Source organism: Macaca fascicularis, chromosome X, assembly GCF_037993035.2.
Source record: "Macaca fascicularis isolate 582-1 chromosome X, T2T-MFA8v1.1".
In the NCBI taxonomy this organism is placed as follows: Eukaryota; Metazoa; Chordata; class Mammalia; order Primates; family Cercopithecidae; genus Macaca; species Macaca fascicularis.
The window spans coordinates 140,032,270-140,055,933 of NC_088395.1; the positions used below are offsets into that span (position 1 = coordinate 140,032,270).

Consider the following 23,664-nt stretch of genomic DNA (forward strand, 5'->3'; position numbering starts at 1 on the left):
AGAATGAATTTGAATTGGGTAATAAGGAGGCAGCAACAACCCTCCCCTCACCCCCATATGAAATAAGAAAGCAGCCTTGCCGGATTATGTACTTCCCAAAGGGGCATTTTAAAAGGACATTAAGAAATCTGTAATTTCACCAAAACAAAGGCTATTTGTTTTACCCCATTAACATTCCCCCCAACAAGGAAGGGAAAAGTAAACTGTAAGACCTAGAACAGTGCTCAGCACTCAGCACTCAGAAAATTGTGGTTGCTGGTAATGATGAAATTTGTATTTTATCTTCCAAAGGCTGCAACATGCTGGAAGACATCTGCTCAGAATTCCCTTATCTTCGCCTTTTGTAAAATTCTTTATTACAGCAAGTATTAAAATTGCCCCCTACCTTGAGGAAATTACTATAGGACAGTGCAACTTCATTAAAAAATGCTTCTGTGACATTCAAATACGTTTTCCATTTTTAAGGTAGGGGCAGGAGGATTGGTCCTTTTAAGAAACAGTCAAGTTAGAAAACATTTTTCTGCCAGATACTTGAGCCAGACAGTAAAATGCATAGGCATAAGAGGTCAGTGAGCCAAGGTTACTTGTGGTGCCATTGTGAGTGGATAATGCAGAACTACACTCGCCAAGAGGAACCTTGTGCCAAGTAGGGGAAATTGAATCACAGGGAAATCACAGTGTATATGACTCTGTTTTGTGCAGCATTTCAGCTTTTCTAATGAAGGGAGCAAGTATCCAGGGGCTTTTTTGCCCCCACAAGGTAGGAGGCTACTTTTACTGTACTCTGATTCCCTAGCCACTCAATATCTTTTTAAAAAGGCATTGTGGTTACTGTAACCTTGTAGTATAGTTTGAAGTCAGGCAGCATGATGTCAAAACAGATATATAGACCAATGGATCAGAACAGAGGCCTCAGAAATAACACCACACATCTACAACCATCTGATCTTTGACAGACCTGACAAAAACAAGAAATGGGGAAAGGATTCCCTATTTAATAAATGGTGCTGGGAAAACTGTCTAGCCATATGCAGAAAACAGAAACTGGACCCCCTCCTTACACCTTATACAAAAATTAACTCAAGATAGATTAAAGACTTAAATGTAAAACCTAAAACCATAAAAACCCTAGAAGAAAACCTAGGCAATACCATTCAGGACACAAGCATGGGCAAAGACTTCATAACTAAAACACCAAAAGCAATGGCCACAAAAGTCAAAATTGACATGTGGGATCTAATTAAACTAAAGAGCTTCTGCACAGCAAAAGAAACTATCATCAGGGTGAACAGGCAACCTACCGAATGGGAGACAATTTTTGCAATCTATCCATCCGACAAAGGGCTAATATCCAGAATCTACAAGGAACTTAAACAAATTTACAAGAAAAAACCAACCTCATCAAAAAGTGAGCAAAGCATATGAACAGACACTTCTCAAAAGAAGACATTTATGTGGCCAACAAACATATGAAAAAAAGCTCATCATCACTGGTCATTAGAGAAATGCAAATCAAAACTACAATGAGATACCATCTCACGTCAGTTAGAATGGCGATCATTAAAAAGTCAGGAAACAACAGATGCTGGAGAGGATGTGGAGAAATAGAAACGCTTTTACACTGTTGGTGCGGGTGTAAATTAGTTCAACCATTGTGGAAGACAGTGTGGTGATTCTTCAAAGATCTAGAACCAGAAATACCATTTGACCCAGCAATCCCATTACTGGGTATATACCTAAAGAATTATAAATCATTCTACTATAAAGACACATGCACATGTAGGTTTACTGCAGCACTGTTCACAATAGCAAAGACTTGGAACCAACCTAAATGCCCATCAATGTTAGACTGGATAAAGAAAATGTGGCACATATACACCATGGAATACTATGCAGCCATAAAAAAGGATGAGTTCATGTCGTTTGCAGGGACATGGATGAAGCTGGAAACCATCATTCTCAGCAAACTAACACAGGAATAGAAAACCAAACACCATACGTTCTCATTCATAAGTAGCAGTTGAACAATGAGAACACATGGACACAGGGAGGGGAACATATCATGATACACTGGGGCCTGTCGGGGGGTGGAGGGTTAGGGAGGGATAGCATTAGAAGAAATACTTAATGTAGATGACAGGTTGATGGGTGCAGCAAACCACAATGGCACATGTATACCTATGCAACAAACCTGCATGTTCTGCACATGTATCCCAGAACTTAAAGTTTATTTTTAAAAAGGCATTGTTGGCTCCCTCACTGTTGTCTCAGGACCACAGGGGTACTGAGAATATCAGGTCATGGTGAGATCTTCTTGGACTTCTGCCTACCTGGGCAAATATCTCTGGCTTTCTAACCTTTCTGGATACACTCTGAGGACGAATCCGTCCTCTGTCACTGCCAGCAGGCATGGATAAGCATGTGCTTACCACTCTGTGGTCATCACAGTGCTTCACCCTAGAAGTGCAATAAAACAGAAAACTTAATTCAGCCAAGTCACTTAGCAACACAAAACTCCCAACCCTACAGCCTGAACAGAGCAAGAAAGGAAATGACAGCTTAGAGACTGAAAAGAGAGCAGTGGAGTAGCTGGAGGCTCACAATAGCAGAGTTTACTGCTAATGAAAAGCAACAAACAGGTGCCTCTTTGATATTTTCTTTTTAAAGTATTCTCTGAAGAGCTGAGAAAACTGCCACTGTTCTCAGTATTTGGATGTGCCTTCTGCTACCCTCCAACAGGTGGCACACGGGCCTGCTTTTCGGCCAATCAGTCAGGGTTGAGCTAACTGTCATTTACTAACTTCTAATTTCCTTGCCAGATCCTCCAAAAGCATTGAGAACTTGAAAGGTTCTTGGAGCCATCCAAGGGTGGGGGACCATGTGTTGGAAGACAATTCTCCATGGATCTCTTGTGTTTTGGCATGTCTTAGGAACAGACGAACTGACTACCCTTTGTTCCAGACTATCCTTTTCAAGTATCTTTGTAGCCTTGGAAGATAGAGATGATATTTCCCTTTAGAATAAAGAGCAGGTGGGCTTACCATCTATTATAAAAGATTTGAGTTCCCTAAGTTCAAAGTTTCTCTTCTATAATACAACTTACTATGTGTACAGGAGTCATTCAGTTCTCTTTGCCTTACCCTGTGGGAATTGGGACTCAGGGATCTGGCACAAATGCTAATACTCTGGCTGCTGCTATTGCTGTAAGCAATAAACTGTCCTTCATCTCTGACTCAGGAGTCTTATGCCATTAACTAACATCGATGAAACTTCAGCAGGCTAACTTGTTTGCTTGCAATCAGGGTAAAAATCTCAGATCTTTCACAGCTCTTGAGGATGTGTTCCTGCCACATCAGTCCACTGACCACAGAAAGGATGTAAAATTTCTCTCTAAAAATTCAGAACATATAAGCAACTGGCAATTATGCCCAGGCAAAGGCAAGCAATTCTAGATTTATGAAGAACTTATCTAATTTCTTAACATGACCTGTAATATATATATAATTTCAGGATGAAACATTTAAAAAGGCTCCCTTTATGTAACTACTTTTTGAAACCTACCATAAAGTTAACATTTATTGCCTAAAACATGGTGCCAATTTTTTCATTTGTATTCTTGCAATAAATAGGTAATGTGTGTTTTAAAACTATATATTTTCTCCATGGAAATCACTGAAGCTATTTTGATTGTGAATGAAAAAATGATGGCAGCCTGTAAACAGTTTTTGTCTTTCCAGAAATAAACCTCGTGTAAGTAAAGTTCCTTACCATTGTTCTAGATGCTGACCTGCAGACACCAATTAGGTAGCGAGCCATTTACTTGTTTTTATCACTTTCAAATCACTTGATACTGAAAACAGTTTGTATGAATTCAGACAAGGTATCTCTATCTGAGACTGAAAAATGAAAGTTCAAAGTGATAGCATGAGGAGAAAAACACTGACATTCTGACACCTGAGAAATAACCTCAGCCTTCAACAGTGGAGAGGAAGGTAAGGCTAATCTTGGAAATTCTGATGACTTACAGTCACTCACACTGACAGCAAAATATAAGAGTTTGATGGAGTTAATTATTATTGAGGATCAACAGAGAATCTTCCCCAGAGCTTCCTGGCACACAAAAATAAATACTGACTTCAGAAATCCTAGCAAAGGAAATGGATGTACTTGGATACGTTAGGTTCTCAGTAGGCCATGTTACTATTATTAAATGCCAAGGACACTCCATACCGGAGATCTGATGTTCTTCTAATGTCTGGAATCAAAGGCAGATGCATTAAAAACTATCTGTTGGTCCAATTGGCAGATTTCCAACTTTGCAAGTAGAAGAGAATCTCTTTCTCACCACCGGCACTGCTCACATAGATTCCAGGCCAAGTCATCTGACTGTGTGACTGGACCTTCCATCACCTGCACAAACATTCCTTCTTCTCCTTGAAACTACTCTGTTCCTTTAAGTGTTAGGAAGATGAAAAATCTCATGCCTTTTAGTACTTCATTGGGAAATACTAGAGCAAAAGACTCCAAGGAGGGAGAATGAATTCAAAAACTGATTGTGCAGCTGGAAAAACAGTAGGGAGTAATACAGGATATTAAATAATATAATAAAAACCTCCTTAGTCTGTGTTTGGGGAATAAAGATTCTGCTGAAGAGAATAGAACTACTTGAGAGAGCAATATAGAGTAATGGTTAAGAGCATGAGCTTTGGAGTCAGACAGATTCAGCTTTGAATACCACTTCTGCCACCTACTAGCCAAGTGACCACTGAGGGCAACACAACAGAGTCATGTGCATCTTTCCAGCTATTCTCTCTGATCCCCAGTGGCTACCATAGTGTTTCCATTATTAGATGCTCAATAAATGCTTCCTGCAATGAATACTATTTCAGATAGTGCTAAAATGAATATCACAAAGAAAAAAGAAAGGGAGAAATAATGGTGGTAGAAAAGGTTGCAATTCTACACAATGTTCAAGGAAGAATAGAACAAGCCAAGGTAATGAAATTGTGGGAGAGGAAGCACTAACTCTGAGAAATGCTGAAATGAATCAATAAAGATAGTATGTATGTGTGTACACGCAGAAAAATAAAAGTGCAAATCGCCATGTGAAGACATGTGAGTAGTTACTTTGGGGATTAAAGGAAGTGAACAAAATTACAGAAAGTTTTGGGAAAGTTTCTGGGAGAGGGATAAACATCCAACATGCTAATTATTAATCATTTAGTAAATGGATAAATTATACATGAAATATACAATGGCTATGCATATAGTCCACACATGGTATATGGTAACAGCAATCAAAATGGTTTTCAGGATAAAAACAGTTGTATTTTAAAAAGAAGCTGTGGCATTCAGCAGTTTGGGTGTAACAATACTGAAAATATATGTATTGCAAAATGGTACATATTTATAGTTGCTTTAAGGTATAAGATATAGAATTCAATAATGCACTGATAAATTTAATAGTGATACTTTCACCCAAATACTGTTAAAGATCTATTCAATTCTCACTTGGGGCCAAGACATTTATCCTAGTTTGTACAGATATTTACCTCAGTTTGCAAAACGGATCTATTTATAGTCTCATCATTAATACTTTCTTGGATTATCAGCACAAATCTTCTCTTTCCCCCTCCCTCCCTCCCTCTCTCCCCTCCCCCCCCACACATGTATTTACACACACATTCTCACACACTTACTATTTTTATTTACTTCATTTAGACTAAAATAACATTAAGAGATCTTGGCACCTAAAAATAAGTTTAAGAAAAACTCATTTTTCGTTTGGCCCTTAGATCACTGTAGTAAGAAAGAGTACTGGACTGGGACTTAGTGAGTATTTGCCATGTTCCTGAACCTAACATTGCATTTAATTGCCATATCTCAACCCCATTTTATAGATGAAGAATTAAAGGTCCTAGCTTTGCCACTAATTGCCTGTGGAACATAGGCCATTCACTTCCAACCTCTGGGGCTTATTTTCTTTATCTTCCAAACGAGGTGGCTGGATATGCTCCCAAGGGAGCATCAGAATCAACTGGGACATTTCTTAAATGAAAAATCATTTGGGCACGGTGGCTCAAGCCTGTAATCCTAGCACTTTGGGAGGTTGAGGGAGGTGGATTGCTTGAGACCAGGAGTTCGAGACCAGCCTGGCCAACATAGCGAAACCCCATCTCTACTAAAAATACAAAAAATTAGCCAGGTGTCTTGGCACGCGCCTGTAATCCTAGCTACTCAGGAGGCCAAGGCATGAGAATCCCTTGGGCCCGGGAGACGGAGGTTGCAGTGAGCCAAGATCGAGCCACTGCACTCCAGCCTGGGTGACAGAGTGAAACCCTGTCTCAAAAAACAAAACAGAACAAAATGAAAGAAAATCATCTGACCTCTTCACACACCTTTGGTATCAGAATCTCTGCAGGGGTGGACTCCAGGAATGTGTCTAACAAGTAACCCAGGTGATTGTGATGATGAGCCGAGTTTGAGAACAGGATCCTTTACCACCTCCAGTGGTGCTGCCAGAGACAATACCCCAGTATTTGTCTGCCTGCCTTCACTTGGTAGTCTGAAGTATTGAGAACTATGCTAGAGAAAACTAAAGCACCAACCAGCCACACTTAAAAAACCGAACAGTACCACACTCACTTAGAAGACCGAAGCAATCTTCATAATCTGGGTAGATGACAGCCACAAAAACAACTAGGCAAAGTCTCTGTGTGGCAGACCTCAGGTCATGGCTTAAAACCATCTCGAAAGGATATCCCAGCAGAGCTCAGGAAGAGGATATTTTTAAAGAAGTCTCTCACCACAACTGAACCTCAAGCAGGACTGAATGGCAGGTTTTTACATTTTATCGCAACAGGAAGGTGAGGGTGCTACTGGAGAATCTCATTAAAGCTTTAGTTTTAAACTAGCTTTTGCTTTGGGGCATTCTGTGGGTTTGTTAATGTGAATAGAGTTCTGCAGCTCCGACTTCCCTTCGCCCTCATAAATGCCCAGTCCCTTTTTGACCCGTACTGAGTATGGGCTGGATCACACCTGGCCAGTGATTCCCCTACCCCCACCATTTGGTACATATTACTTAGAGTTGGTGATCATAAAACACGAACAAGGCAGAGTTTACATATGTTTTCTGGTTTAGTTCAGGCATTCCCTGGGGATGGCAGAATTCACACTCTCATAACCAGCTGGGAGCTGGGAGCAATCAGGCCCTTAATGGCCAAAACAGAAAGGGCCTGCATCACTGAGCACCTCTTGACAGCCAAAGCCTTTCTTCCTGAATGATAATGACATGAAATGCACTCCCCCTGCACTCATGTGCATGCACCTAAAATGTAGCAGGTTTGGCAGCCAGAAATAGCTATCCAATTTAGGTTCACTATGTGTTTGCAAAATCCTAATGGAGCTCTTAGAGTAAAAGTCTAGGGGGGCCAAAGGGGGGACAGACTGGTATGATGGAAAAAGTACTAGATTGTAGCAGCAGAAGACCTTGGATTCTACTTCTGGCTCCTCCATTAATTATATAACTTTGGGTAAGCCTCCCTGAACTTTATTTCTTCCTTTGTAAATCAATGGGATTGGACTAGCTAATCTCTCACAGTCCTTTCAACATTCACATTATGGTGAAATGTTCACTATGGTGAAATGTATTCTGTTACATGTCTGTCTACCAACTAGACTGTGACCTTTTCAAGACTTAAGAACTATGTCTTGGGTAGTTTTGAATATCCAGCACCTAGCAAAGTGCTATACGCAAAGCAGATGTTTAATAAATGTTTCCTAAATGAACCTTCATGTCTAGTGTCTGATCAAATCAGTGCACTTAATTCTTTATAAGCTCCTCCCTTCATTTTTTTATGTGTTTAAAGGCACCACATGGCCAGGTACAGCGGCTCACGCCTGTAATCCCAGCACTTTGGGCGGTCTAGGTGAGTGGATCACCTGAGGTCAGGAGTTCGAGACTAGCCTGACCAATGTGGTGAAATCTCGTCTCTACTAAAAGTACAGAATTAGCCAGGCATGGTGGCGTGTGCCTCTAATTCCAGCTTCTTGGGAGGCTGAGCCAAGAGAGTCGCTTAGAACTAGGAGGCGGAGGTTGTAGTGAGCAGAGATTATGCCACTGCACTCCAGCCTGAGCAACAGAGCGAGACTCTGAGAAAGAAAGAAAGAAATAAAGAAAGAAAGAGAGAGAGAGAGAAAGAAAGAAAGAAAGAAAGAAAGAAAGAAAGAAAGAAAGAAAGAAAGAAAGAAAGAAAGAAAGAAATGCACCAAAGGAGGATACTTGTTTTCAAGATCAATTGTGTTGCTGTGAAGTGACCAGTATCAGAGGCAACCTTTAAACACTCCTACACCCTGTCTTTAATGTTGTCTCTTTATTTTCCTCTTACTGAAAGCATTTCCACGCCCCTGGCATGCTTGCTTTGTGTCTTACACATGGTAGGCCCTGAATTAGTATTAGGTGAATGAACATATGAATGCATTTACTTTCTCTAGTTTGGTAAAATTTACTTTTGCAGAAGGCCCCAGAATCTGGCCTCAAATTGTGAAGCAGTCAAGGGAATAATTAGCCACTGAAGAACACTGTAATTAGATAGGACATTTTTGTTCATTTTACTATAAAATATTTTCACAGGAAATGTGTTTTAAATGACTAACATTGTGAATGGGGCAATTACAGCAACTCCATAAGTAACCAGGCTGAGGGTTGCAGCATTTTTGTCCTCTTTCCTAGTTTAATTCACCAAAGAAACTAACTACCCCTAGAGTTTAAAGACAAGCTGAAATAGCCTAATCCATCCTCCACATTTTGGATAAGCAATGGTTCAGAGTGCATAGCAGTTGCACTGTATAGATGCTAAGGGTGTGGATCAACCAAGCCAACAAGGTCTGGGTTTGAATCCCAGCTCCTCTGACTTAACTAGCTTTGAGGAAGAAATAAGACTCAGTGTTTGATAGATCAGTAGGGTGTCTACAGTGTATAGTAATCTATCATATATTTCTTTCTCTTTTTTTTTTTTTTTTTTTTTTTTTTTGAGAACGGGTCTCATTTCTCATTCTTTCGCCCAGGCTGAGGTGCAGTGGCGTGATCATGGCTCACTGCAGAGTTGACCTCCTGAGCCCGTCACCCTCCCACTCCAGTCTCCCCAGTAGCATGCCACCATGCCCAGCTAGTTTTTTGTAATATTTTTTTTTTTTTTTTGGTAGAGATGGGGTCTCTATGTTGCCCAGACTGGTCTTGAACTCCCAGCCTCAAACAATCCTCTCACCTCGGCCTCCCAAAGTGTTGGGATTACAAGCATAAGCCACAGCACCTGGCCACATATATTTCAAAGTAGCTAGAAAAGAAGAATTTGAATGTTTCTAGCATAAAGAAACATATTTAGGTGATGGATATCCCAATCATATTGATTTGACCTTTACAAATTATATGAATGTATTAAACTATCACATGTCCCCTGAAAATATGTACATCTATTGTATATCAATGAAAAATAATTAGCAGAAAGGAGAAATAGAATATTTCTAAAACAGAAAAACAAGGCAAAACCCAGCTTTTAGGTTTATTAGGACTGATTTCATGGGTTACTATGAAATGATATTATGTAAACTAGCCAGCATAGCACTTGAGATGTAGTGGAAGCTCAACAATGGTAGTGTAATATACTATTCTGCCACCTCATTCTACAAAGCTGGCAGCATTCAGGAATCAGATACTACTTTAGGGGAACTGACTGGTAGCTCTTGGCTACATGTTCTGCTATATATTGGAAGTTGGTGTCTCCTGTGGTTCCGTTACTAACAATATCTGACTGAAACCAAGCAAACTGCTGCCTCACTCACAGAACTTCCCTTCCTCCATCACGAATTTCATCAGGCTTAGACTGATAGAATCAAGGCTATAAACAAAACCACTGGAGAACATGGATTGTTTGCCTTGCTTATGTGCTTGTGAGGTTTAGTTAGTGAACTCTAGCTGGGTCTTCTGTGTTTGAAGTTACTACTCAAAATGCTAATGTGATATACATGACTGAAAACACCAAGAGGAAATTAGAATCAGAAAAATTGGTGATAACCAAATTAAAGGGAGATCTGGTCAATTTCTGAAGCATGGCTCTTCCACTAACTTTAGGTGGGTGCTCTTAGGCAAGCTGCAATTTCATTAAGCTTCAGTTTCCTCATTTATAAAATGAAGATAATAGCTCCCACTTCACAGGCTTGTCATCTATTATGTATCAAAAATGAGGATTATGATAACTGACAATAATGCTAATAATAGCCAACATTTATTGAAGACTTACCACGTACCAGACACGTGCTAAGTGCTTTAACAAACGCCATTCCCTATGAAGAAGATATTCTTTTTATTTCCATTTCATGAATCAGAAAAATGAACCCATAAAGATAAAATGACTTCCCAACGTCACACAGTAAGGAAGTGGGTGGACCATAATAGCCTGTGGTCTTAATATGCTGCCTAACTCTGTGAGGTCATTCAGTCTATCATCATCCCTTCCCCCACTTCCAATTTTGTTATCATTTCTCTCTATCAGCACCTGCTACTGGCCACCTCACCCCAATAAGGCCCAAATCCTCTGAAAACTGTAGACTGGTACTCACAGTGGTGGTCAGCTTTCCTGCATTCTTCTGGACATACTGGATAGAATCGTGGATTGTTGAAAAGAGACCAAGCAGTACGTTTTCCATGTCATAGATTCTGTACATGCCATTCACAAGCTCTTCAAGAGACAGAATGTATTCTCTCCAGTACTTGTCAATCTCCACCACACCTGCCATACAGCCTTGCATGACCACATTGCAGTAACCACCACAAGGTTTAACCATCATCAGTCCCTGGCAGTAAGAGCAGTACCACATTCTGGTGAGCATTCGGCCACAGTCCTTACTGAACTTCAGGTGATCGGTTGTGTTGATCACTTCAATTCCAAGATTCAGAGCCTGAAGGAAGATCCTAGTGACTTGCAGTGACTTAGAAACCTGGGTCATAATAAGCTTGGGGAAGTTCCCAAATACTTTCAGGTCACGTCTTGCTCCTCGGAGGCACTCATTGATGTCCAAGGCTGAATCAGGCAGACCTGGGTTCATTAGTTGGGTATAGATGACTGGAAACAGGCTATCAAACAATTCATTGACCATGTCATCCACATTGATGTCAGAACCCAAGATATAGAGAGACACATCTGTGAAAAATTCACCCACAAACTCAAAAGCTTGTGGAGTCAGGCTTGGGTAGTTGTTCTTGAACATGGCATTGGTGTAGTTCTTGGCATGGCGAACAACAATTTCAAAGGCCTCTGTAAAAAAAAAAAAAGAGAGACACAAAAATGTGTACAAATTAAAGCATGAAAATCCAGGGTGTAAATGAATTTGAGAGTTCTCTATTGCTGTGGTGATTAAGGTCCCATTTGCATTAAATAATTGACTCTCATTCACTTCTGGCATTGCCTCTACTCTTGCAGTTGTTTGCTCCTATAAATCAATTTTCCTTTCTGAACATGAAGTCCAGATTCTGATGTGCACATAAATTCTTAACACACAAATTATATTTCAAATGACAAAAGCCAGGATTCGGTTAACATTTCGGCCTTTCATGAAAACATTGATTAAAAATTGGCTAAATGAGAAGTTATTTCTCTTTCTCACATTGATTTATTCAGTTAAAAAGAAATTGTATTTCAGGACATTTCATTTTTAGACAGAGATAAATATTTGACAACAAACCATATATTGTATAAACTCACACAACAATTTAAGCCTGTTTAGCCCTGGAGGGGAGGCAAGTTCCTAGCCAAGAATAAAAGCTATCACAAATTTAATCATTTTGGTAGATTTTCTCCTGATAACTTTAAAGAGAGCTTTCTGACAGACTGCCAGACCTGGAAATGGAATTTATCCAATGCATTTGTATCTGGGTGGAAAAACAATCCATGTACTTATCTATCATTTGGTATTGAAAACAATACCTCTGGTATTTGCAAGCTGAACATCCGGAGGGATAACTACTAAGCTTCCTTGCTAAGTTCAGCTTTCACGTGGCTTGGAAGCCTTATCTGCTCTACAGAGACCACAAATTCATGGTTACATCTGCTGCCCCAATCCCTTTGCATAAAACCTAATCAGTGTCACTGGTTTGAAAAAGAAAGTAGTAATGTCACCATCTCATTTTCTCCAAACTGAAACATCCCAGACCCAAATTATTTCATATAATCAGAGTTCTACATTTATATGAGGGAAGGAAAAACAACCACAATAGGCTTTTGAAGAAGTAAGACAGTTTAAAAACAAAAACAGCCAAGTTTCCTGAGACACTTAAAATTAACTTAGTCCTTCCTTCCATTTCCTTCCAAAGTGCAAAGGTCCATGACAGATGTACTCCAAATGATGCCAGTTCATGAGCCTTGAAAAATCAAATTATTACCACTTCTAGACTACTAGAGAGACCATACTCTAACAGTTCCTTGGGATCACTTAGTCCAACATTTCAGTCATCTGTGGCAGAACTGAGCTCTAGGTTGTGCTACCACCATCTGCCCCAGATCCCTCCCAGGGTAGAACATGCTCCCTAGATTCTTCCCTTGGGCTTATGACATGGCCAGCAATGTTGAACAATTGCCAGGACAATTCGATTGGGCTTCCAAGCTCACTTGAGAAAATAATAAGTTTAAAACAGAACTTAACTTCCTACAAAGGTTTTGAGTATATGTGTGTTGGCTGCAGGTCTGAGGGCAGTGAGAGTGTAACAGTCTCTGAGGGACACTAGCTTGCATTGATTACTTCTACTTTGCAGCTGTGTGTCCCTGGGGGAAAAAATCTGCCTTTCCATAAGTTGTTGAATGTTCATTTGGTTTTTTGTTTGTTTAGAACATTAAGCAATTCCTAGAAAGTTGGTCTATCTTATAACAACTCTCCAAACTCCACATGCTCCTTTAGTCTCAATCCTTGTTTTCTAAAAGCTGGATGAGGCCAAGAGATTAGCCCAATACAGAGGACCAGTCAACAAATTCATTAAAATCATCAGAAATTTGGAGATTTGAAACTATTCATTCATTTTAATTTCAGCCGGCAATCACTTGTTATATATCAGGCTCTGTGGCAGGTGCTAGAGGCACGTAAGTGCTGGGTAGATGGAGATAAATGATAGACCATCCTTGTCTTAGAAGTATTCACAAGCTATATGGTTTAGAGTTTACAAAACATTCTCAAGTATATTATGGCATCTACTTTTTACAACAATCTTTTAAGTTTGGTATTACAACTCCCATTTTATAGATAACAAAATTGAGGCTCAGTAGAGTTAAAGCATTTTCCCGTGGTTACACAGGAAAGTAGAAGCAATCAACACAAACTAGTGTCTTCCGTAACAGTTACACTCTTGCTGCCCTTGACCTACAGCCAATACACATATTCTCAAAAACTTTTGCAGAAAGTAAAGTTCTATTTTAAACTCATTATTTTCCCATTGGCTTCCCATCTTCAAATGGAAACATACTAGAAGGAATTGCAACCCAAAGACCAACAAAGCAGAAGCACACCTTTCACCTTTGCCTTTGTGCAGAATGAAGAGGAGGGAAAAGACAGCTGTGGATATGCCACTCCTGTAGATCTCAATCATCCAAGCATCCCTAAAATGAATTTTATACAAGGAAAGCTCTATCTCAAGTACAGTGCATTCATTCTCTAAAGTGCAAGATGTACAACAGCAAGATTCCATTGACTGTACCGTCATAACATTTTTAAAAAGTTTCTGCTACTAGCACTCTTAAATCTATAGAAAAAGAAAATTATAAAAGATCATGAACTCTTCTGCAGAAAGAACAATCACAATGCATGTTGCAGGGGAAAAGGTCTAGGGGTTTACTTTGAACCTCAAGCTCATATGTGCTCCCTGCTCCGACTTCCACAGCTCAGAATCCACTTAGCACATCTCTGGGCTTTCCCCAACCCACTTACTTCTGTATCACAGAACAACAAACCAAACCATAACTGGTCAACTAAAGGCTCCTGGGAGACTTACAGAAACCAACACTAGGTGAAAAGTGATGCTCAGCTTTTCTTGGCAACTTGAGGTTTCATGAAATGAAATCAAGGGCTAGAATTACTGTAAAGTTCAGCTCATTGATTTTTTTTTTTTGGTCAGATAATAATGTACACTTCAACTAGGGGAGGTTTTCCTCTGCCTCTTTCCTGGGAAGAAATCAAGGGTTATATCCAGGAAAACTTTGAACAAACAATGTAAAATCAAAGCTATCATGAACATTTTGGCATTGAATAGAAAATATTCTAACTTTTTACAACATAAAGAAAAATAAGTGGTGCAGGCAAATAGATTTAATAAATTTGGGTTAATACATGTCCTAATATAGCAAGGTTTCTAGACATCTAGATGCCCCATTATCATTCTGGTCATCACCCTTTGGACATGTTCTAATGTTGTCAATGTCCTCCTTAAGTTATGGTGTTCAAAAAGGGATACAATTCTCCAGATGTGGTTTGATGGTGAAGTGTACAATCAGGCTATTACCTCTCTTTAAATGGTTCAATAACTTCTACTACCCCCCAGGACATATAGCCTATCACCGGAGCAAAATGACTGTCCTTAGTATTTGATACTGATGTTCTTGTATTCAGACCCAGACAGGAAGAAATGAGTTTTTATGGGCCTTTTCAGTAGTAAGCTGGGTATTTAAAAAAAGGAGAGTATACTTGTGTTTGGAAGAAGAGAGGAATAAATGAACCATGGAATCTCTTTCAAGCCCTTTAGGGTAAGGCAGTCCTTATAGAAGCAGGTTATTTTTTTCCAAGGCAGTTTTTTCAGCACTGTAAGAATGGCAAATACTTAAGAACTTTTTATGTTCCTGGTATAAATGCCTCACAATGGGTTAGAATAAAAATGGTCCTCGTTTTCAAGCTTAGGTACCTTAACAGAAGAAAGAAAAGTAGTATTTATGAAGTAACTGCAAGGTACATGCCAGGATCTGTGGTAAAATTGGTCATATCACATGAAGTTTCTGTTCATGTCCTTTGCAAACTTTTATGCAGCCAATACATGTATGAAAAAAAAAAAGCTCAAGATAACTGATCATTAGAGAAATGCAAATCAAAACCACAATGAGATATCATCTCACACTAGTCAGAATGGCAATTATTAAAAAGTCAAGAAACAACAGTTTCTGGTGAGGCTGTGGAGAAATGGGAAGGCATTTACACTGTTGGTGGGAATGTAAATTAGTTCAACCATTGTGGACGACAGTGTGGTGATTCCTCAAAGACCTAGAGGCAGAAATACTATTTGACCCAGCAATCCTATTACTTGGTATACACCCAAAGGAATATAAATCATTCTATTATAAAGATACACGCACGTGTATGTTCACTGCAGCACTATTCACAAGAGCAAGGACATGGAATCAACCCAAATGGCCATCAGTGGTAGACTGCATAAAGAAAATGTGGTACATACACATCTTGGAATACCATGCAGCCACAAAAATGAACAAGATCATGTCCTTTCCAGGAACATGAATGGAGCTGGAAGCTGTTATCCTCAGTAAATTAATGCAGGAACAGAAAACCTAATACCGCATGTTCTCATTTATAAGTGGGAATTGAACAATGAGAACACATGGGCACATGGGGGTAAACAATACACACTGGGGCTTGTTGAGATGGGGAGGGAGAGAGAACATTAGGAAAAATAGCTAATGCATGCTGCGCTTAATACCTAGGTGATGGGTTGCTAAGCACAGTAAATCACCATGGCACACATTTACCTATATAACAAACCTACACATCCTTCACATGTACCCTGAAACTTAAAATGAAATAAAAAAATAAAGAAAACTAGGGAAAAAATCAGTTAATGTAGTCCATCACATCAACAGCCTAAATAAGAAAAATCATCTGATCATATCAATAAATGCAGGAAAAACATTTGCTATTTTTCCTGCCAATAATATTTGCTGTTTTTCCCGCCAACATCCTACATCATTCATGATCAAAACTCTCAGCAAACCAGAAACATAGGATAACTTTCTTTACCTGATAAAGAACGTCCACAAAAAAATTTTATAGCTAGCATCATGCTTAATGGTGAGAAACTGCATGCTTTCCCCTTAAGATCAGGAATGAGGCAAGAATGTCCCTGTTTCAGCATTCCTATTCAACATTATACTTAAAGTACTAGCTACGGCAATGAGACAATAAAAGGAAATAAAAGGTGTACAGATTGGGAAAACTACAGAACTCTGGTAAAAAAAATTTTAAAAATCTTAATAAATGAAAAGATACTCCATGTTTATGGATAGAAAGACTCAATATTATTAAGTTTTCAATTCTTTCCAACATGATCAATAAATTCAATGAATCCCAATCAAAATCCCTGCAACTTATTTTGTGGACATCAATACTAAAATTTATAAGGAAAGACAAAAGACTCAGAATAGCTGTAACAACACTGCAAAAAAACAAAATTGGAGGACTGGCATGACCTGAATTCAAGAATTCCCATCAAGGAACAGTAATAAAGACAGCTTGGTATTGGTGAAAGAATTGAAAAACAGATAAATGGAGCAAAATACAGAGCCCAGAAATAGACCTACACAAATACAATAATCAACTGAACTTTGACAAAAGAGCAGAGACAATTCAATGAAGAAAGAATAATCTTTGCAACAAATAGTGTTGAAACAATTGGACATCCACATGCAAAAACTGAATCTAGATATAGACTTTTCACCTTTCATAAAATTAAGTCAAATATATCATAGACATAAATATAAAATGCAAAACTATAAACTTATAGAAAGTAAATTGGGAGTTCTTGGTGACTGACCTTAAGTTTAGCACTAAGTTTTTAGATATAACAGTAAAAGCACAATCCATGAAGTTGAAAATTGATTAGTCAGATTTATCAGGCACTAAGCAGAAAAACATCCATTCTGCAATGTTAAGAGAATGAAGAGTAAAGCATATGTCAAGAAAATGAAAAGACAAGCCATAGACTAAGAGAAAAATTTGCATAACACATATCTGATAAAGGTCTTGTATCCAAAACACTCAAAGAACACTTGCAATTCAACAGTAAGAAAACAACTCAATTAAAAAATGGGCAGAAGATCTGAACAGACATCTCACCAAAGAAGATATACAGATGGGAAAAAGATATTCAATATCATATGTTACTAGGGAACTGCAAATTAAAATAACAATGAGATACCATCACAAAGCCATTAGAATGGCTAAAATTCATAACACTGACAACACCAAATGATGGCAAAGAGGTAGAGCAACAGGCACTCTTATGCATTGCTGGAGGGAATATTAATACAAATGGTACAGCTACTTTATAAAGCAGTTTGGCAGTTTCTTATAAAAGTAAACATACTCTTACCATGTGATCCAGCAGTTGTGCCCCTTGGTGGTTACCCAATTTATTTGAAAACTCATGTCTACAACAAAACCTAGAGTTTATAGCAGTTTTATTTATAATCACCAAAACTGGAAGCAAGCAAGATGTCCTTCAATAGGATAAATAAGCTGTGGTACATCCATACACTGGAATACTATTCAGTAATAAAAAGAAATGAGAGATTAAGACACAAACAGACATGAAGGAACTTTAAATGTGTATTGCTAAGTGAAAGAAGCTAGTCTGAAAGGCTACATACTATATGATTCCAACCATATGACATTCTGGAAAAGACAAAACTATAGAGACATTAAAAAAATCAATGGTTGTCAGGGATTTGAGAGGGGAGAGGAGAACATGGGGAAGTAAGTGAAGCATGGGATTTTAGGGTGGTGAAACTATACTGTATGATATTCTAATGAAATATACAAGATATTATACATTTGTAAAAAATTATAGAACCATGCAATACAAAGAATGAACCTTAATGTAAACTTATGGGCTTTGGTTAATAATAATGTATCAATATTGGTTCATTAATCATAACAAATGTACCACACTAATGCTAGTAATGTTAATAATAGAATAAGTCCTGTGCAGGGAATAAGGAGCACACAGAAACTCTGTACTACCTGCTCGATTTTTCTTTAAATCCAAAACTGTTCTAAACAAATAAGGTCTATTAATCTTTTAAATTTTTTTTAAAAGACTGGACCTTGGAAATTAGCCCTTGATGGAACTAGTGACTAGAACCACTGAAGAGTATTAAATCACTCCCTCTTTTTCCCCCTCAATCTGCTTTGACATTTCTTTCATGAGTTAGGGAGTTTTCACATACAATAGATGCCATATGGCATCAATGTAATTTTAATTGAAAAAACCACTGGAAAAGGTTAATGGACCAAAACAGCCAAATAGGTAACACATTTCAATGTTATTTTTAAATACTAAATGATTTTTTAGAAATCAGTCACATAGAAACTGCAAGTTAAGGTTGTAAGGAAAGCATCACATTTTAAAAACTAAATAATAGAGAAGACACTAAAAGTGTTGCTCCAATTTCTGTCAGATTTTTCTTGCATTTTATGTTTCACATTAACTTAACTAGAATGGACAAAGCTTAGAAATAAGTTGCTATTAAATATAAGCAATTTATTTGTGCAGGTCCATGACCAGCCTGTAAATATATACAGTCTTGCTTTTTATATTTCACACACTAGGCTTCTAAATACAACGTACATCAATGAGGAATAGAGGAATGAGTGAAAGAAAGAAAGAAGAAACATATGCTTTTCACAGGCTATTACGTATATCATTTGATAGATGGAGAGATAGATAGATACAGATATTTCCCTAAAGGCTATTATAGATCAGAGAGAACAATTAAAATAATTCACTCAAAGGGTCCTCAGAAATGAGAAGTGAATATCTCTAACTACTAGAAAATGTATGAGTCTGCAACAGTTGACCAACTCATTAGCCCAACTACTTCTTATCGTTTACCCACCATTAGCTTTCCTGAACAACTAGTTTATTTAAATGTTCTGGACACCATAATTCGGGTAACTCATCATTTTTCCCTCTTCAAATTTATTACTGGAAGGCTTAGGGCCAGATTTATGGTCTGCTTCTATCAAGCATAATAAACTTCATACCATGCACTTTGTGTCATAACCTTACACTTGGCTCCATCTTACTTTCCCCTTTGCCGGATAGTTCCTATGTATTTCAGTTGCATTGCATCTTACATTTATTATGCACATATTTGTAGAGCACTTTAAATTCCTCTGGGGACAAAGTAGGATAAAAACAAATAGGTAAGTAAGTAAATAAGGAGAAGGAGAGAGAGAAGTTATACCTATCACTTAAAGAAAAAATACCATTTCAACAATGTTTTCTCACAAGTATGAGTAGCAACTATAGAAATGTTTATGTTTATAAATGGCAAACACCTTGTCAGAGACTCATTAGCAGTTCAACACTGTCTTCCCTAGCAGTGGTCAAAGCCCTTGGTTGACATTCTGGACACTGGCCTTGGGAAAGAATTTATGAGTAAGTCCTCAAAAGCCATTGCAACAAAAACAAAAATTGACAAGTGGGACCTAATTAAACTAAAGAGCTTCTGCAAAGCAAAAGAAACTATCAGCAGAGTAAACAGATAACCTACAGAGTAGGAGAAAATATTCACAAACTATGCATCGACAAAGGTCTAATATCCATCATCTATTAGGACCTTAAACATTTGAACAAGCAAAAGACAACCCCATTAAAACATGGGCAAAATACATGAACACACACTTCTCAAAAGAAGACATAAAAGTAGCCAACAAACATATGAAAAAAAAATGCTCCACATCACTAATCATCAGATAAATGCAAATCAAAACTTCGATGAGATACCATCTCATACCAGTCAGAATGAGTATTATTAAAAAGTCAAAAAAACAACAGCCTTTCCACACTACCCACAGAGGGGTCCATACAGCATTGTTTGGGATTCCTGTCCTAACTTAGAGGAAAACTTTCACAACGTCCGGAGCCCTTGATGTCCTGCAAATGAAATAGGAGGGTGTCCTTAAGTTCCTTGCAGCAGGAACCCACTTAGGTGGCACCAACCTTGACTTCCAAATGAAACAGTACATCTCTAAAAGAAAAGTGATGGCATCTACATTCTAAATCTGAAGAGGACCTGGGAGAATCTTCTGCTGGCAGCTCGTGCCATTGTTGCCATTGAAAACCCTGCTGATGTCAGTGTCATATCCTCCAGGAATACTGGCCAGAGGGCTGTGCTGAAGTTGGCTGCTGCCACGGGAGCCACTCCAATTGCTGGCCGCTTCACTCCTGGAACCTTCACTAACCAGATCCAGGCAGCCTTTCAGGAGCCACGGCTTCTTGTGGTTACTGACCCCAGGGCTGACCACCAGCCTCTCACAGAGGCATCTTATGTTAATCTTCCCACCATTGCTCTGTGCCACACAGATTCTCCTCTGTTCTATGTGAACATTGCCATCCCATGCAACAACAAGGGAGCTCACTCAGTGGGTTTGATATGGTGGATGCTGGCTCAGGAAGTTCTGCACATGCGTGGTACCATTTCCTGTGAATGCCCATGGGAGGTCATGCCTGATCTCTACTTCTACAGAGATCCTGAAGAGATTGAAAAAGAATAGCAGACTGCTGCTGAAAAGGCTGTGACAAAGGAGGAATTTCAAAGTGAATAGACTGCTCCAGCTCCTGAGTTCACTGCTACTCAACCTGAGGTGGCAGACTGGTCTGAAGCCGTGCAGGTGCCCTCTGTGCCTATTCAGCAGTTCCCTACTGAAGACTGGAGTGCTTAGCCTGCCACAGAAAACTGGTCTGCAGCTTCCACTGCTCAGGCCACTGAATGGGTAGGTGCAACCACTGGTTGGTCTTAAGCTGTTCTTATATCAGCTCTTAAGCAACATGGAAGCAAGCTTGGCAAAAAATAAACATCAGTTTCCAAAAAAAAAGAAAAAACAAGTCAAAAAACAACAGATGTTGCTGAGGATGCAGAGAAAAGGGAATGCCTATGCACTGTTGGTGGGAATGTAAATTAGTTCAGACACTGTGGAAAGCAGTTTGGAGATTTCTCAAAGAACTAAGAGTTGAACTGCCATTCAACCTAGTAATCGCATTGCTGGGTATATACCCAAAGGAAAATAAATCATTCTACCAAAAAGACACATACACTCACATGTTCATCACAGCGCTATTCACAATAGCAAAGACATGGAACCAACCTAGGTGCCCATCAATGGTGAACTGGATAAAGAAAACGTGGTACGTATACACCATGGAATACTACACAGCCATAGAAAATAATGAAATAATTTCCTTTGCAGCAACATGGATGCAACTGAAGGCCATTATCCTAAGCAAACTAATGCAGGAACAGAAAACCAAATACCACATGTTCTCAATTATAAGTGGGAGCTAAACACTGGGTACTCATGGACATAAAGATGGCAAGAATAGAAACTGGGAACTACAGGGGTGGGGGTTTAAAAACTAACTACTGGGCACTATGCTTAGTACTCAGATGATGGGATCAATCATATCCCAAACCTCAGCATCACACAATGTATCTATATAACAAGCCTGCACATGTATCCCCTGAATCTAAAACAGAAGTTGAAAGTAGAAAAAATGCCCTCGGTTGAATCTATGTATATGATCCTTCCAAAATCTTCCATCTTTTTACCTTTTTCCATATCTTGAAAATGTGGGTCAAATGTAACAATGTTAAAATTAGGGAGTTGCTAATAAGGCTACCTTCATCGTGGCTCAGAATGTGTCTGTTTTCACACTGGGTTCAGGAAAAAGACACCCTTGAAAATCCGGGAAAGTAGCTAAACAGAACAGTGTAGGAGAATCCCACATGAAAACTTGTTTCTTAAATAGATAAAACTTTAAGAACAGTTTGTCTTGTAAAAGCCACTGGGGTTTAGAAACCCATTTTACTGTGGACACACCAAGAATAACTCGGGTTCTTGTAAGAGAAGCTTGGGGGTCAGTAATTTTTGTGCTATCATCTCGATGAGTTATTTCTGTTATAAGTCATGATCCTTAGCCTTTTTTCATTCTTCTCTGTCTCCCAGGATTTCATTTGGACCAGCTAATTCTTGGTTGATTGGAAAATAGTCTTACTTATTTGACATTCTCCTGGCTAAGAAATGACACCTACAAAGAAGTATCAGGATCACATTCTTAAATTTTTTAGTTCATTCTTTACAAAAGAAAGACTGATGGTACCCAAAGAAGTAAAGTTCTACTACAGTTCTTCCAATAATCCACATAGTGAGTAGTTAAAAGGCCCCCAGGACTCACCAAATCATTCTATTTAATTAAAAACTTTTCTTTTTTTAAAAAAGGTCATTCTCCAAAGAGTTTATGAGGAGAGGACATGGATTACTCCAAACAGCCATGCTAAGAGTGGATTATATCTTAGCTAGACCAAAAAAAAAAAAAAAAAAATCACTAACATATATTCTACATCTGGCTATTGTTTTCTCAACTTGTGAATTTTTAAATAGTGTATGACCATAATTCCACAAATCAAGGCTAAGGAGTTTCTTCTCTCAAGCACTTACTATTACTAACCATAGCTTAGGAAAATAAAAATAGGCTTTTGAATAAGTATTGAATGAAAGATTCTGTACCATAAAGAAGGAATAGCTGCACTTAAAGGTTTAAATGCAAACATTCTGGTAGTACCTTTATCTAATAAAAAACCTGTATTTCTTTTCAATATCCTGTAGTCATTGAAAAGAAAGAGCCAAACATCTAGGGGACCTTTTGTGTTATTGTTAGGACAATTAGTGTGTGCATTTTACATAGTCTTGCTCTTATATGCTCTTCTTTCCCTCTTAAACCACTTAGACACTAAATTAATATCCTAAGAAAGGTCAATTGCCAATAGTGTATGCAACAATTGTTATTGAGAGCATTGTGTCTGTAACAGTTATTAAAGATTTCCATGGCACTTTTTATTTCTGCAAGTGCTTTACAGCCAAAGCTTCAGTGATTACAAAAGCAACAGACTCCTCTTCCCCATTGTTATTGGAAGGTGCATTCTAGCCCTCCTTTCCATCATTAATGAGAAGTATCATATCTGAATTGGCTTAACATTTAAACACATACCCCCTTCCAAGGCCTTAATCATTCATATACTTAACAAGTACTAACCGGGCACTCAATGTAACAATTTTCTTTTGACTCTTTACAGATGGAGAGCCATAAGACTCACTGCCTACTCTCTTGTTAATGATAAGGTATATCTGAGATAAGCAATCCCAAGCCCCAAAGGTTTGGGCTATTGCTTCCCTTGGTGACTCATATCACAGTCTCTAAAGATGTGTCCAGTACGAATTTCAACTTGTTTGGGACCTAAATTATCATAGGCCCCTGACATTATGTAAAGTCAGCAACATTAACCACTTGCTAAAAAACTATTTAAAGACCGTTTTTGAGGCATCTTTGCTGTCTCATTAGATTGATTGCACTTGTGTAAAATACATTTTTTCCATTTAATATTTACCGAGTGTATATTCTCTGCTAGACTGTGAATAAAATATGCAAACAACTTGTCCCTAGATCCTAAAGGCTTGCAATAGCCAGATATAGCCAGCTGTGATAAATACAAGATGGCCTATCTCATTTGAAAACCATAAAATACCATATAGATATAAAAATATTAATCTATTTTGTTCTGGGACTCT

The 23,664-nt window shown here is 38.5% G+C and overlaps 1 protein-coding gene and 1 pseudogene across 1 annotated transcript in view; one reads left to right on the forward strand and one right to left on the reverse strand.

Moving 5' to 3' along the window:
- Nucleotides 1–23,664, reverse strand: part of GPC3 (glypican 3) — a 454,243-nt gene that overhangs the window by 208,203 nt on the left and 222,376 nt on the right. The window contains exon 3 of the mRNA XM_005594608.4: nt 10,618–11,312. Coding sequence (XP_005594665.1) covers nt 10,618–11,312 — 695 coding nt within the window. The remainder of the gene's footprint in view (nt 1–10,617; nt 11,313–23,664) is intronic.
- On the forward strand, nt 18,871–20,841 carry LOC123571384 (small ribosomal subunit protein uS2 pseudogene; annotated as a pseudogene).